We start from the raw sequence: 16541 nt of genomic DNA on the forward strand, positions 1-16541 counted from the left end.
AAACAGTGCATGATACTTTCACCCCTATGAAGGCACCTCGGACAATTATTATTGTCTATCATACCTTTGTTATGCAGCAACGACCTCATAAGAACAACATCATGGCAAACTGTCCAATGTAGAAATTTAATCTTTTCAGGAGCAGCTAATCGCCAAATCCACTTCCACTATCCGACCTCATCCTCACTTGCATTCAACTTCAGAAGCCACTTATACCCAGCTTTCCTCGAATAAATACCATCCAGATTACCCTTGCATGGAAAGCCATCCCAAATTCAACCATTCAAACATAACGGGGTGCCACATATAGCCTCAACTACTGGAGAAGAAAGTTGGGTAAATAAACGACCCAACACCCAAATATTATCTGGAATCACATAAGCTATTATCAAATGGACATCATGAATATCCACATATAAAACCTATTCACACAACTTTTCAAATTCAGTCCATAACACATACCAAAAGGAAGACGACACATCTCATAGTCTATAGTCGAACCCATTTCGAAGTGCTGCATTTTCTTTCATGATAGATTGCAACACAATGGAACCTTGGGTTATGGGCATATCAAGAAAGAACTTATCACCAACATACTTGTGTCGAAGCAGAGAAACCCATAATTTATTTGAATTACAATGAATGTCTCAAACCAGCTTTCCCAACATAGTCGTATTTGATTTGTGAGCCCTTCGAATACCCAAACAGCCAGCTTTCAGTGACCTAGCGATCTTATCCCATCCCACAAGATGGACACCCTTATCCTTGTTCCCTTTCATGAAAAAATTGTGCGCATACTTATCTATGTGTTCACAAATAGAAAAGGGTAACCAAGCATTCTGCATGTAATAGTTGGGAATTGAGGTCAACACCGACTGAACTAGTGCCAATCTACCTTCCTTGTTAAGTAGCTTTTCCATGAGGCTAATCTCCTTTGAATTTTATCAAGCAAAAACTCATACTCACTCTTAGTTAACCGTCGTGAATCATAGGGAAGCCAAGATACTTTTCCAGCTAAAAGGCTTGTCTTATTCTAGTGAGATATGCTCACCGACTTCCAATGATTCAACTCCATACAAAAACTCCTCTGCCTTCAAAATACCATGGGACAAAAACTCCATACAAATCACACAAAGATAAGGGGAGAGGATCCCCTTGATGCAGGCCACGAGTAGGAGTAAAAGCAGGTAACCATGTGTCGTTCCAAATGAGTGAGAGGCTTGAAGCAGTCACACAATGCATAAATAAATCAATAATAACATATGGAAAACAAAATTGCTGGAGACAGTTCCATAGGAAAGTCCAGCTCATATGATCATAAGCTTTCCCCAGATTAATTTTATATACCACATCTCCATTCTTCTTCGATTTGAAAATTTTGATGTGACTAATAAGAAAAGAGTTACTATCGAGAGCACGATCATGGTCTATTTTAAGGTATATTCATTAAATGACTATTTTAAGGTCAATAACTATTTTAAGTTTCATTAAAGGACTTTTTTAAGGTCTATTCATTAAAGAGTTGGTGTATACATTAAAGGACTATTTTAAGGTCAATAACTACTTTGACCGAGGAGAGCACAATCATGGTATATTTTAAAATTTAGACACGTTGAAGGACTATCGTGGTTAATCATTACACATTTGATGATGAAAATAACTATTTTCCTTAACTTATGGCGAGGATTTCTTTTTATCGCAAAGAATCCATTTCACACCAATACCTATTTTTAGGAGAGGGCATGTTTCTAAGCTTTATTAATGAAATATTATTTCTCTTACAACCTCCCGCATTTCTCAAAGCGGATTTTAATCAGAACAAAGCTTGAGTTTTGAAAAACATAGCGTTGGAAGAGAAAACAGTTAAATAAATACCAATTATCTACCGTTTGATGTTGAACGGTAGTTATTAACCGTTTAACACTTTTTAAATTGGTTTAACAGATTTAAAAAACACGCAAACGGTAGTTAACTACTGGTGAAAATATTTTTAGTAGTTCAAGATGTTTGTGAGCAATTGTAAGAGCAATTAAAACAAGCGAACAACAGTTAACTGCCGATGGAGATGTTTTCAGTAGTTCAAGATATTTGTTAGCAATTACTAGATGTATAAAGAGTAATCTTCAAAATTTAGGAATACCGGAAGACTTAACCTACGTATTTCTGTTGATGCCTGAAAATCGAAAAACTTAAAAATGAAGATTTTCAATACGAATCTTCATACCCACTCTCTTGCTTTCCCATATGTGATCGGAGAAAGATTGTGAGGGGCAAATGAAAATGAAGTGTTGTAACTTCATAAGGATAAAATAGGTTTGTTCATGAAAAAATGTAGGGGTGAGATATAAATGAAGTATAGAATACAATTTTGAGATAATTATGCACCATTACTTATTACGTTTGATATGCATTTAAAGAACTACAAATCATGTTCGAAAACCTAGTTCAACTGACAATGACAAAATTGTTAGGTTAGACGACATCACCCATATTCAAACCGGAGACCTTGCAGTGCATAAGAGTTTCAGTGGTCTTTACCATTTCGTCTACGGATAAAAAAAAAAAAAAAAAAACTACAAACCATTGGACTAAGTATTTATATTTACATACCATTAGACTTGCAAATTAAAAAACAATTGCCATATCCCGATTGTTTGGACTTAAACATAGTTTTTATAAATTCAAGCAAGTCCTACATTATAGGGGGTTGGGTACCTCAACTAGTTTGAGTTAAGGGATTAAAGAGTTGAAGAATTAATGGTCCAAAGTTCAAGTCCTAACAAAGAGAAAAACCTTAAAAATATCAATCTAACAAACTAACTACTAACATTTGTCTTTTCCCTTATCTTTCAAAAAAAAAAATTGTCATTTCACTAAAACCTGTTTAAAAGTGATTAATCTCCAACAATCTGAGAAAAACCCGTTTACACAACAGATGCATTAAGTGTCATGCTATCTATCGCTAGTTCAAGGGTCAAATTAGATACGTAAGAAAAAAATACATTTATCTACTGAGAAAAGACAACGAGTTGTTCAAAATATAGCCAGATCTACAGCTTTTCCTTATGTCCGCATATGTAGAATCACAGGTACGCATAAAAACTTAGGCAAAGTAGAGCATATTAAGGCAATATTGATGCCTCTGCCACCAAGATGTCAACCGTCGGAACATATCTTATAGTGCATCGGTAGACCTTCATAAACGAGACCTTCGCTACCAAGAACATCAAGAGCAGGTCTGCAAAACAAGATAAGGAGTCAAAAAACATAACTTGGACAACATGATAAGTGAGGGAGAGGGAGATGGAGAGGGGGATGGAGAGCGAGAGAGAATACAGACATGACTTTATCCAAAGAAACTCCAAGATTGTTCGCAATAGATTCACAAGAGATTCCCCCCTCCATTGCCCTGAAACATCAGTAACAAAATTTTAGGTTGTGGATACTGGACAAAATCCTTCAAGTAATCCCAATTCTAACAAAGTAAAACACAGATAAATAACAGATTGGTTAAGCAACTGAAAAATTAAAAGCATACTAAATGCAGTATTCTACATATGCATCTCTAATAACAAACAAGTGATAACTGAAAACTTAATAGTAATCTGGTGTGATGGTTTTGTATGATTGTGTTAACCATGTAATATGCCATCAAGTTAAATTGCCAAAAATAATTTTTTGTCACTGTTTATTTTGAGAATATACACCACCGTAAATTTTTTACTAGTTGACTCGTAAAAAATTCTGTTCAGATGAAAAATAAAAGTAGAAAACACACAATTTTGGGTTTTTAATTGTTATAACAGAAAATGTATATATAAGACTGCACCAACTTTTTGCTCATTCACCTTCCAAGTTCAAGAAGGCTATTAACAATTTGTGTTTTTCGTACTGTCTAGGTCAAGTCCCAGGTAATCCTAACTTAACTCTCAACTAACAGACCTAACACCGAAATTCAAGAAATAACAAAGGCTCTGAGAAATAACAGCTGTTATATGTTATAGGAGTCAATGAAATAAAAGAAAACAAAACAACTTTTAAAATACACCTGTTTGTGGGAAGAGCCAAAAATTCTAACACCAAGTCATGAACACTCTTCTGACCATTATTCTGCTGACCGGAGAACTACAGAGAAAAAGTACTGAACCAGTGAGGATATGATAAAAACTAAGCAGAAAATAAAAGATATGGTTGACTTACTTGATTTGGTGGAATGGCTTGAGCTTGATAACCTTTTGTGGCAGTGCTTTGTATGGAATTGGGAGCATGTTGCTGATTGGGGATGCTAGCCTGGGTATGCTGCCACAAATATGGCACAAATCATTTTTACTATGATGCAAAATAACAAAAGCTGATACTTTTTATTTTGAAATGCTCTTTGTCTGATGTTTTATGGTGTTTGGCCTAGGCAAATTAGTTCTTTATAATGACAGCATAAAATAAACTGCTATTAAATTACTGTTTCTTGTTGGATTGATATATGCTTACAACTTATAAGTCCATGTCTTTAGGTGGGTGCAGCCCTAAACATGTATCTTATTTTCAATCATCTCTCTCCTTTAACAAACCCACGACTTTTTTTCTTCTTTCTTTTGCATTCGAATTGCCTCGCAGTACTTTGCTTAGTGCTGGATCATGCTAATTTGGCAATGCATTTCAAATTCACGAGAGTAATGTGATAATATGTTGTACTGCAGGCATCTATAATGTCTAAACATCTTGCAAAGTCTGACAGGCCAAGGTATTCTTAGTGTTTTCTATTTGTTATAAATTGTCTAATATGTACTGCTGCAGTAAATTGATTTAGGTTTTGAATTTGACAGGGAATCGGCACCGGCTGAGGTATGTATTTATGTATATGTTTACCTGTTTCATGTTTTGGGTTGGGATTCTGTTGTGTCAATTTATAATCAACCTAATTTTATACAACTGAGAGTTTGAAGGTTTTTATAGTGTGAATTTTGTGGTGGTTGGTGGAAAAGTATCTTTGGAGATTTACTTTCAGCGAGGTGTATTTTATTTTGTAATGACTAGGGCCTAACAAAATCGTTGCATGGCTAATCCTATCTGAGTCTGGGTTTATTAATCTTATATATCATGTTAAACACAAACAAGTCAATTTTATAACTTATACCTGTAACTTCGAATTATATAGATGAACATAAATGCACTCAAGGAAATGGCTGGCAATCTCATTGAAGTCAGTAACGGGCCTGAAAATGACACAAATTAAGGAAGTAAATGTTTCATCTGCTAGCAAAACAACAGGTATGCTAAAAACACTAGCCTATGGTAATAGATTAACGACAAATGTATCAAAGTAATTTAAAATATTGAACTGCTAAAACAAAATGAGAAATGTGAACTTTGTATCACCATACCTGAGAGAGAAAATACTTAAGGTTTGTTTACCATGAAAACCTTTCAATTGTCCATATAAACGCACATACATTCCATTCCTAACAATGAAAATGGAATTTTAGTTCATATTATATGAATCTAATTTGTACGATAAATAAATAAACCAGAGGGGGTAACTAGTTTGGGAGGGGGAGGGGTAGCTCACTTGGTTGAGCAAAGGGATTAAAAAGTTAAAGGTTTAGGGTTCAAATCTTGGCAAGTTAAAAACTACTGACACAACAATTTACATACTAACATTTGCCATTCAAAATAAAAGGAGGGGGCAACTACAATTTTACGGGCCACCTCAATGCAATCACATATTTCTTTCCTTTTTCTTTTATGGAAAAAAATTCAGCATTTAACATTTAATTTAAATCAATTAGCCTAGTAAAACTTAGTTATAAGAAGAAGCGGATGAGAAAGCATAAAAAAGTGGTTAAAATAAGTAAATTTTCTTGTTAGTCTTCTCCATACTTACAGATAGGGATGAGAATAAGTCAGGCTAACCGACAAGGGTGATTATAATATCAAAATGGAGTTCAATCTTGTTTGTCTAATAGCTCATTAGTTTGTTTAGATATAGATAATATTGCTTATTTAAATATGTTCATAAAAAAATTGCAGACTACAGATCAGGCCTATGCCTTGAAGTGTTAGTCCAAGCCATGTTTGGTGTTTGTTAAGTCTAGGTCGGTCGGTCCAGCCTATTCCTATCCTTACTTACATAGAAAGTATAAAACCTGATTAGACATTAACCAAGTATAGTACTAAATGCAATACAATAAGGCAACATACAATCCTGTAAAGGAAAGGTAACATACATGATACTCTCCACTGCCATTGCATCAGCAGGTTCGTGAAGCCTGCAAGTAGACAAAAACTCGTCGTTCACAAAGGTAAATTGAAAAGAAAAAATTAAATAAATTAAATAAGTTGAACAAATTTAACAGTATTCAGTATTCACCATTTAGTACACTCGATTGTTCCAGTGCCATCGTCAAGTACAAACTTAAATTCAGTAATCTGTCCAGATTTGTTGCAAACCCTACCAACAAGAGTAACCTGGACACAATAAAATTGTGAGAACAAGAAAAGCCACAAATCGTAATTCACAATAGAAGATTCGAGTAACGCACAGTGTAAACGCCAACACCGTCAATAGTAAGACCGGTTCTATCATCACTTGATTGAAGAGCATGGTTGATCTGCTTGATCGTCAGCGGAAGCAAAGTTTGACTTTCGCGATTCTGCAAAAGCATATAATAAACCCTAAAACACATCAATTACATGAAAATCAAATCAAAACCCTAAACCCTAACCCTAGCGTGTCTAATTGATGTTGCGGTTAAGATTATTAAGAAGAAAATGGAGAGTGAGAACTGAGAAGAACCTTGGAGGGAGTGAGAGAGGATTCACCGCCTTGATTGGCCTGAGAAGGCATGAAACCGCCGCCGGAGAAAGCGGCGTTACCGTCGAACTGACTCATGGTGCCGATTTTCCGTGATTGAACAGAAATTTCGAATTTCACAATTCGCTGTGTCGATATTTAATATCAAAATAAGTGGTTTCCCGCCATTTTTCTTCCCCGATTTTTGATTCTGTGTTATTCCGCTTGTTTCTACTTTCTTCACCGGAAGAAGTGGAAAAGATAAATGATTTTTTATAACTGACTGTAGATATTAGTTTTATTTACGGAGGAAAACTTTTTACTTTTGTAAGAAAATAATTACAACTAGTTATTTTAGCCAATCTGGTTATTTTACTTTTTCAAATAAATGTTAATATTTTAAAAAGCACTAATATGTTTAAGATTTAAATTTTTATTGTTGTAAAAAAAATTACACTGTCAATAAAATTTCACCCAAATTGAAATCACTTTTCTTAGCTTAAATTCCCACACAAATTGAAATTCAGTGCATTTTCATTATATGTTTGTGATATGAATAAATTTTGCTCATATCAACTTTTTCTTATCTTACTGTAACTCTTTAAGTCTCTAATTATGAGCAAAATTTCACCCAAAAAAAATTAGCAAATCAACAAAAAAAGATAAGCAATGGGATGAAGAGTAAAACGTGATAAAAAAGGATTTGTGATAAAAATAGTGTTGTAGGTTAATTGAATCATGCCCAAAAATAAGTTATACAAATTAAAATTGCATGACATATGACATGATGATATAGAGTTAAAAATACACTATTCCCTAAAGTCCACTCCATTCATGTAATTAAGTAATTGAATAGCTAGTAGACGCAATTGCATTCATTCAAATTCAGTGGACGAAACTCTTGTTACTAATTTCCAAAGTAATGGGTTTTGCTTTCTTATCAATTGAGAAAAGTTATCAAGTTTCTAATCAAAAGCTGTAACCAGTAGTCCTAGTCCAGTGCGAAAAACATAGTAGATGGATATAGATAAAAATGAGACTGAGTTACACCTAAGTGAAAATTCAACATCAAATTTTCTCAACAAAAACATTATTGACACACAAGAGTGTTTTCAAGTATACTAGCCACAAGAGTGGTTTACTTTAGACTCGTTATCATCATACTTATGTTCTCAAGTCCGTAATTCATATGTAATAGAAAAATAATATGTAATATTGTTCACGTTGTGTGAGAAGGTAGCTAAAATGGAGGCCAAATATTTCGGGTTTGGTAATTGCACATGCAATAGAGGCCGGCAAACATACAATATAAAAGGTTTATCAAGGGAAACCTTAGAAACAACGACACATTTTCACTTTGCTTTGCAATTTGTTTCCTTGTCAATACAAAAAAGACTTCAAGTCACTCAAATTGCAAGTAACATATATTATGACTGATCAACCCAACAAGATAGGTAATTTTTAAATTATGATAACTCTAATGGTCAACACGGTTGAATTGAATTCTATATAAATACATGCAGCTTATTTCTCTCTTTCATAATTCTTAGTACTGGGAAAAGGTGAAATGGATTTATTTGAGATTGAAAGCAATAAGATTCTATCAAGAAGATCCTCTGTGGGATGTTCCTCTCGTATATCATATTATAGGAGTGGAGAAGGTGTTCCATTCAAGTGGGAAATGCAACCAGGGATAGCAAAAGAATCTTCACCAAAGGAAATGCTTCCACCACTCACTCCCCCACCAAAACTTCTTAGCTTGGGGCTACCCAAACCAAGCATTTTGGACCCCAAAAAACCAGCTTCAACCATGTCAAAGCTGAAGTTTTGGAAGAAAAGGGTAGTCAAAATCAAAAGCAAGAAGCCACAAGAAGATTGTTTTCATGAAGATTTTGATGTACTATCAAGATTGGATTGTAGCTCTGATTCTGAATCTATGGTGTCACCCCGTGGTTCAAGCTTTTCTTCTTCCTCTTCGTCTATGTCGTTGATGAAGAGTACTCGTTCTTCATTGCACTCAGTCTGCTCATCATGCTCGGAGAGTAATACCAAACAAGTGTTTCGAAAGCCAACGACCTTAGGTTGTTTCCCGATGCACATCAGCAGAGTTCTTGTTTCAATTACAAGGCGTGATTGAAAATAATAGTATGTGGAGTCGGTTATTTATTTATTTATGCTTTTACATTTACATTAGAAGAAGAAGAAGAAAAAATGACATACACAACTCACACTCACTTTCATTCAATATTTTTTAAATTTTGTGGAAAATTTATCATCTATTCTAATCATAACTGGCTTCTAATCAGAGCTTCTTTTGCACCTGCAATGCACTCTAATGCTACTACTTCAACTCATGTGATTTTATGTTATTGTAATATACCCTAATGAATTGACTTGTTGGAGCAGTGGTTTGGTTCGCATGTGCTGTATGTGTAGTAGAAATTTAAACCCTGGCAGGAACGTTTATTTAACATAAAAAAAAAGTGCGGTTAATCTATGGTTGGGTTATTTAATGCTACTACTTCAACTCATGTGAGTTAATGACATTGTAATATACCCTAATGAACGTTTATTTAACATCAGCAGATGCCAAAGGAAAGACATTTTGGTTGATCTATGGTTGGGTTTTAATTGAGTGAATCAGTTGATCATCGAAATTGTAAATGTCGGATATGTTGGTCTCTGAATTTTATGATCCGACTTAACGAATATATACCTCAGATTGTAACAGATCAGTGGTCAGTACCTCCGTCAAATTCTTGATGGATGAGTTGTATTTTATATACACACACGGACTAAAACGCTGGCAAATTTATCATCGTTCTAGTCATTTTAGCCATTAAAAAACGGGTCAATTCAGTCCTTGTGGTACGGGAGTGAGGTTGCATCTACATAGGAATGTTATTGGCATTTGACATCAAACAGGAACTTGACGAAATAATTAACTTGACTAACTCTGTTTCAATTTGAAGGATAGCCTTTCAAGTTCTTAAAATTCAAAGTTCAAAATGTATGACACATTACCATTTTGATATTTACTCGTTTTTATTTGATTAATTTAGTGGAAATTCTTGGAAAGGGAAAAAAAAAGTGAAGATGCCGTGAGTGAGAGATTGTAAAACTGTTATGAATAATACTTTATAATTACTACTAACTCATAAAATCTTCCTAGTTACCAATTTTAAATGTCATGCAAGTTTGAGTGACCCTCGAGACATTAATAACTTTTTTTCCTCTAGAAGCACTTCCAAGATCACAATATCACTAATTACAATATCATACTATTACTAATAACAATGACATTCGACCATACGATGGCCTGTTACATAAGAACTAAGGGGGGCAGTGAAGAATGGACAAGCAAGATTAGTTACATGGGCTAAAAGCATGCATGCTCCACTACAGAGCCAATATAGTTAAACTTAATCATGACAAGCATGAAACCTGAGTACCCTCAGCCATGTTAGTTGCATACTCCCTGTAAATCAGAAAAGAACAATATCACAACACAGGCATAAGGTGACCAATTGGGACGCAATTAATAATGAATCTACTTCTAAATGTAAAGTGGTAACAACAATTTTACCATATTATTACAGGCTTCCAATTACTACCAATATGATCATGCGATGATACATGATAAAGATTTTAACTTTATGATTGAATCTCATTTAGTGTTGTGTAGTTAAATGCCGGTCATGGCGGAAATGGTGTGGCAGTTTTTTTGACAACCGCCACGGACAATTATCAAAAGGGTGTCCAGCACCACCCCTATCAACACCACAGAGACACGGACCATGTCAGCATTAATAGTTGAACCCCTTCTGCTGCTAGCAGAGGAATAAGTTTGACATAAACCCATTTCTAATGTTCTTTAAAGCTCTAATTCCTAGTACAAACCAGTTGTATCTTTAAAACTGGATGTCTAAGAAGATACAAAATGAGTTGTTCCCACAATAGGAAAGCCAGTGGATTTTAATCAGATCAATACATTTTGAACATATTTACAAAATCACAAAACGTTAAAAAGTTAGGTACACATCTTGTCCTATCATGCTAATTAAGTTGTATCAACTTATTAACAAAAAACCTTCTTTTGAAAGTTGCACTCTTACAAGCAAAACTTTTTACTCCTATAACCTCGATAAACATAACTAATAGGAAAATTTATCCAGGAGTAAGACCCCCAAAACAAATCCTAACCTCCCATTTGCATGCGCGTAATCGACAGAAAAAAATACATAATATATTAGATGTTTTATCTGATGTGAAAACATCATAAACTATCTCAATAAGAAATTTAAGAAACCCAAACTCAGATAGGATTAGCCATGCAACAATTTTGTTTGAGGCCCTAATCATTACAAAATAAAATACATCTCACTGAAAGTAAATCTCCAAAGATACTTTTCCACCAACCACCAACAAATTCACACTATAAAATTAGGTTGATTATAAAGTGACACAACAGAATCCCAACCCAAAACATGAAACAGACAAACATATACATAAAATACATACCTCAGCTGGTGCCGATTCCCTGTAAAATTCAAAAAGTAAATCAATTTACTGCAGCTGTACATATTAGGCAATTTATAACAAATAGAAAACACTAAGAATACCTTGGCCTGTCAGACTTTGCAAGATGTTTAGACATTATAGATGCCTGCAATACAACATATTATCACATTATTCTCGTAAATTTGAAATGCATAGCCAAATTAGCATGATCCAGCACTGAGCAAAGTACTGTCAGGCAATTCAATTGCAAAAGAAAGAAGAAAAAAGCCGTGGATTTGTTAAAGGAGAGAGCTGATTGAAAATAAGATACATGTTTAGGGCTGCACCCACCAAAAGACATGGACTTATAAGTTGTAAGCATATATCGATCCTAAAAGAAACACCAATTCAATAGCAATTTAGTTTATGCTGTCATCATAAAGAACTAATTTGCATTGGCCAAACACCATAAAACATCAGATGAATAGCATTTCAAAATAAAAAGTATCAGCTTTTGTTATTTTGCATCATAGTAAAACAGGATTCTAAATGCCTTGGACCTAACTTGCTGCAATTGCGAGAGCATAAAACATTACCTGCTCTTGTATAATGCTCCTTGCTTCAACAAGTTGAGCTTCAAGCTCAAGTTCTCTCTCAGTAGCTTCCGAAGTGACTTCTGCCTCTTTCTGAGCATCTTGCAATTGGACCATGCGCTCCTTCATATTTCAACTTTCAAGCCGTTAACAACCAAACACAAACAATTCATATATGCAAGTACTTAATGATGGAAACAGAAAAGTGATGCTAATAATAATAACCTTTATAGAAGCCATCTTTGCTCTTAGACTCTCTTCAATTTGATCTCTAGCCATGTGAAAAGGAAGATCAAATACGTCCTGCAAGTAACAAACTCATAAATTTCATGGAGAGTTTGACAATGCGAACAAAGGACAATAAACTAGTAAATTTCCATACCGTTCTTCCAACCATCGGAGAATGTGAAGGATTACTTTCAGATTTTTCATTAGTAATGGGAGATTGGTTTGGTAGTCCGTTAGGAGCATTTAAGAAATCACGCATATCCACCTGTAATCAATACACTTACAAATCTCATAATCTAGGTTGAGTACCCTGCTTTAGAGGGGGGTGGGTATTATTATAGAACAACGGCCTTTACAAGGAAGGAAGTACAGATCCTACGCAAAATAAAAATTACAACGATGGATGAAAAACAAAGGAAGAAACATGCTGAAAGCCACCAGACCAGATTTATTAGAGTTCATGTTTTCCTTTTTTTCCCGGTTCCATTTAGTTATTATTGCCATCCAATCTCCGTCCAATTGGACTTTGCATCACCAAAATAATTAGTTCCCCAAATGCATTAAAGAATTTATATTGTTGTCTTTATGTCTAAAAACCAGTCAGCAACAACCACCAACACCAAAAATTTCTCTGATGCTTGGGTTTTTCCTCCAATGAGATATGCAACCACCAAAACCCATACAACCACCATTCATGAGGTTTTTCCTCCAAGTTTCTCTCTAATGCTATCATATCTAAAATCAGCCCCAAAGCATAAAAAATTTATGAATGAAATGAGAACGGAATTAAAGTGGCGAATTCATTTGTGTGTGTGCGCGCGCGCGCAAACACAAATACCCAGAGACCTCTTAAAGAATGAACACGTTAAGAAAGAAAAATACATTGACAAGATGTTAACAAAACAAAAGTTGCTAGAAAATCCAAAATCACATCAAGGAAAATCAATGAAACATGGGGAAAAAAACACATAGGTTGCATTCTTATACGTCTGCAAGTAGAAATTTCAGCAAATAACTTACTAATCAAGAACCCACCTGCATTGATCTCAACAATGCCCTTAAATCAGCATTTTCTGCTATCAGTTCTTGATTTTTCACCTCATAAGCGTCCACCTTTCATTATTATAATAAATAAATTGTGAAAGATGAAAATGTGTCCAGAATATAAAGTTTATAATGATAGGGTGAAAGCTTGCATACAATCTTTTTATAAAAATCATTGTCAGTTTTCTTCCCATTCCATGTTCCACGTTGCCTCCCTTCCTTCTGTTTATGCACATCACAAATACCAAATTATCACAAAATTCACGATCTTAAAAGTTACAAGCAACATTCAAAACTACGTGGATGGTTGAAACCTGAAGCAAATTCATTATCTCCATGCCCGACCTAGATTCTTTCTTCTTCTCCATCAACACTTGGTTTAGTCTCTCCTGCAAGTAAAATGTACCAGCCTTTCATATTTCTAAGTCTAATAACTTGCGGGTTCGTGAAATAATTCAATGGTAAAAACCCTACCATATAGCAGCACGAATCACCAAAATACCATTCACATTAAACAACAAAAGTCAAAGATATCCTACCTGCAACTTAATGTATTCCTTTTCCTTCTTCTTCATCTCATGTATTTGTTGAGTCCTAACTTGCTTTAGCACCGATCAAATAGTAAGATTGATAAAGAGTCAGAGCTAATCCATTTTAAAGTAGGAGTTGTAGAACAAGACACGAAAAATAATCAAAGTAAATACAGCTTCTAACCTGATTACCAATAACCATCCTCTGAAATTCATCCCTCTCTTTTTGCAGCTTCTCAATTTGGGCCTTGAGAGCTGCAGTATTTTTAGCTTCCTAAACAAGAGAGTTAACACTTAACAAAGAAAATAAATTCCACCACTAGATTGTACCCAAAACAAAAATCCCACCGCTAAAGAGCAAAAACAAACAAATCTACTAACATTATTTTGTAAATAAGGAAATCATTCAATGCTCGCATTATAGATACACTTTCAATTCAATGCTTGAAATTTTACCAAAACCATAATTTAAAATCATTGCCTCACCGTTCTAGTTATCGTCGCTATCTCTCTATCTTTAGCTTGTAGTTGTCCATCAAGCCTCTCAACTTTAGCCTCGTATCTTGATATATCCGACAACAATCTATAACATCAAAATCAAAACACTTTCAAGACCAAACACACAAACAAACACAGAACATTAACCTAATGATATCAAAATTGAACCAATTACCGTTGTCTTTGTTCATTCGCAGACTCTCTAAATTCGACATCACGCTGTCTTTGCTGAAGCAAGAAGTATATGCAATTGCACGTCCTTGCTATAGAAACCTACCACATTTTCAAAAACAACACCATTTTCAAAAACAAGAACAAAAAAAAAATGTAATTATCGAAACAAAATCAAAGATCAAAATTCTTACGGGATCGTTTGAGAATAGATCAAGTGAAGCAGGGAAACCAAATGTAACGAGTGATTGGTTCAAATACTTAGCGCAATGTTCCAAATTGTTTACATCGGCGAATGTGTATTCTCTGAAACAAAACGACAATGTCGTTAGTCGTTGCGAAAACGAAAACCCTACGAAAGAGAGAATTGAAGATGATAGGGTTTTGAACTGACCCGGTTGTGAAAGCAGAATGAGAAGATGGCTGAAAGAAAAAATGAGACAGTTAGGGAAAGAAATTAAAGAAGAAAAAAAGGGAATAGTAATTTAATTGAGTTTTACCCTAAGATCTAAGTCTCCTTCAGGGGAAGGCATTGTTGTCTTTGAAAAAAGAGTTTCTTCTTCTTCTTCTTCTTCTTCTTTTTCTTTGTTTTAGATCTATCTAATATCTATGTCTTTGGCTTTAAGCGGTGTCTGAATTTGAATGATGAAAATAAATGAAATCGGTGTTTCTTTGTTTTTGTTGGGCGGGTAGATAATAATACTCTGCATTCGGATCTGGATATTTGTTTATGTGCTCACCAATAAGAAGCTTACAACTGGTCTTGGTTTAATGATTTACCACGTGGAGATTTTGAGTTGTTTGGGAATTGGGGTTTGGGGTTGGGATTTATGGCGCAATGAAGGTCCATGTGCTGCCACGCGTGACTAGAAAAAATTGTTAGAGGAAACCACTTCATTGGTTCAATTCTTTTTTAGGGTTAATTAAGTTTTTGTTCCTACAAATATCTGCAGTTTTGTTTTTAGTCCCTATAAAATAAATCACACTTTTTAGTCTCTATAAAATTTTTCGTTAGTGTTTTTAGTTAAATTAAAATTTGTTCAATTATGCTTAAACTTCTAAATTTTTGAAAGATTTTTTGCAGACATGTTCATAACATCGTAAGACACTCTTTTATAAAATCTTTTAGTTTTTTTAACATGTAATGAATTAAATATGAATTTTTCTAAAACCCAAAATTTCAAGATTATATTAATGAAAATTTGGACCTAATAATAAAATTTTGAGTTACTTTTTTGCGGAGGAACTTTGTATAATGTTCTAAATAAGTATGTAAAAAATATGTTAAAAATTTAAAAGTTTAAGCATAATTAAGCAAATTTTAATTTTACAAGGACTAAAAGTATGTGATGATCCCTGTTAAATTAAAATTTGTTTAATTATACTTAAACTTTTATATTTTTAAATGGTTTTTTACAGACATGTTAAGAACATTATAATAATCTCTTTTATAAAAAAATTAGAATTTTTTAACATGCAATGAATTAAATATAATTTTTTTAAAACGCCAAAAATTCAAGATAAAACTAACGAAAATTTGGACCTAAAAATAAAATTTTGAGCTAACTTATTGCGGCGGAACGTTTTATAATGTTTTAAACAAGTATGTTAAAAATCATTAAAAAAATTAAAATTTTAAGCATAATTAAACAAATTTTAATTTAATAGAGACTAAAAACACTAACGAAAAATTTTGTAGGGACTAAAAAGTGTGATTTATTTTATAAGGACTAAAAACAAAATTGCAGATATTTATAGGGACCAAAAACTTAATTAACCCTTCTTTTTATAAGTCATGTGTTTTGTTAACGAATGTCTTAAAGGAACTTTTTAAAAAATTTAAATTTATAAGTTATTCATTGAAAAAGTCTAATTCTTCAATTTTCGATACATTGAATACATAAATGTTTATAAAACTTTATTATCTAAAATTTTTAAAGAGTGTTCTAGGATTACTCGTTAGCATTTCCTATATTTTAAACTAGTTATTGTCTCTGTAAAAAATCTAGGTCTTTCGTCTTATGACAAAAACATAAAAAAAAAAAAAAAAAAAACGTTGTTGACAAACTTTTGAACAAAAATATAAATTAGTTTGAATCATTAACAAAATCGTTAATTAATTTGAAAGTAACTCACAGAGACAACAAATAATTTGATGCTCTATTTTAAATCCATTCTCAATTTGTC

General features: G+C 33.6%; 3 protein-coding genes across 4 annotated transcripts; 1 reads left to right on the forward strand and 2 right to left on the reverse strand.

Annotated features, from left to right (window-relative positions):
• Positions 1-2835: 2835 nt before the first annotated feature.
• Positions 2836-7119, reverse strand: RPA32B (Replication protein A, subunit RPA32). Of its 2 annotated transcripts, none has more exons than XM_085739473.1 (10): positions 6794-7119; positions 6540-6650; positions 6368-6465; positions 6225-6266; positions 5382-5459; positions 5135-5213; positions 4201-4299; positions 4049-4125; positions 3341-3409; positions 2836-3238 (listed from the first exon to the last, which is right to left on the reverse strand). In XM_085739473.1, exons 1-10 carry the CDS (start codon positions 6887-6889, stop codon positions 3157-3159), a joined length of 831 nt encoding a protein of 276 aa, XP_085595599.1. In that variant the 5' UTR covers positions 6890-7119; the 3' UTR covers positions 2836-3156. The 2 variants fall into 2 exon arrangements, with proteins under 2 accessions (XP_085595599.1, XP_085595600.1); XM_085739474.1 differs by having other exon boundaries at positions 4201-4290; positions 6794-7081.
• Positions 7120-8017: 898 nt separating this feature from the next.
• On the forward strand, positions 8018-9144 carry LOC146903127 (uncharacterized). Its single transcript, XM_085739475.1, has one exon. The coding sequence runs from the start codon at positions 8358-8360 to the stop codon at positions 8925-8927; it is 570 nt and encodes a 189-aa protein (XP_085595601.1). The 5' UTR covers positions 8018-8357; the 3' UTR covers positions 8928-9144.
• An 863-nt stretch (positions 9145-10007) lies between these two features.
• On the reverse strand, positions 10008-14965 carry LOC146903128 (Afadin/alpha-actinin-binding protein). The gene is made up of 16 exons (XM_085739476.1): positions 14855-14965; positions 14749-14777; positions 14549-14660; positions 14359-14456; positions 14172-14268; positions 13870-13959; positions 13695-13757; positions 13470-13544; positions 13312-13377; positions 13147-13224; positions 12266-12376; positions 12109-12186; positions 11887-12006; positions 11413-11456; positions 11312-11330; positions 10008-10268 (listed from the first exon to the last, which is right to left on the reverse strand). Exons 1-16 carry the CDS (start codon positions 14885-14887, stop codon positions 10254-10256), a joined length of 1128 nt encoding a protein of 375 aa, XP_085595602.1. The 5' UTR covers positions 14888-14965; the 3' UTR covers positions 10008-10253.
• Positions 14966-16541: the final 1576 nt, after the last annotated feature.

Source organism: Medicago sativa, chromosome 8 (genome assembly GCF_051527215.1).
Source record: "Medicago sativa cultivar Bolivia chromosome 8, Bolivia_mono, whole genome shotgun sequence".
In the NCBI taxonomy this organism is placed as follows: domain Eukaryota; kingdom Viridiplantae; phylum Streptophyta; class Magnoliopsida; order Fabales; family Fabaceae; genus Medicago; species Medicago sativa.

Excerpts from the sequence above, each read along its gene's own strand:
- RPA32B (XM_085739473.1), bottom strand. The coding sequence starts at position 6,889 with ATGAGTCAGTTCGACGGTAACGCCGCTTTCTCCGGCGGCGGTTTCATG. Across the intron at positions 6,466-6,539 it reads ACGGTGTTGGCGTTTACACT|GTTACTCTTGTTGGTAGGGT; the intron begins GTGCGTTACTCG and ends TATTGTGTCCAG. Across the intron at positions 5,214-5,381 it reads TTAAGTATTTTCTCTCTCAG|GCCCGTTACTGACTTCAATG; the intron begins GTATGGTGATAC and ends TGTCATTTTCAG.
- LOC146903127 (XM_085739475.1), top strand. The coding sequence starts at position 8,358 with ATGGATTTATTTGAGATTGAAAGCAATAAGATTCTATCAAGAAGATCC.
- LOC146903128 (XM_085739476.1), bottom strand. The coding sequence starts at position 14,887 with ATGCCTTCCCCTGAAGGAGACTTAGATCTTAGG. Across the intron at positions 14,778-14,854 it reads AAGGAGACTTAGATCTTAGG|CCATCTTCTCATTCTGCTTT; the intron begins GTAAAACTCAAT and ends TTTTTCTTTCAG. Across the intron at positions 13,758-13,869 it reads GGATGGTTATTGGTAATCAG|CAAGTTAGGACTCAACAAAT; the intron begins GTTAGAAGCTGT and ends TCGGTGCTAAAG.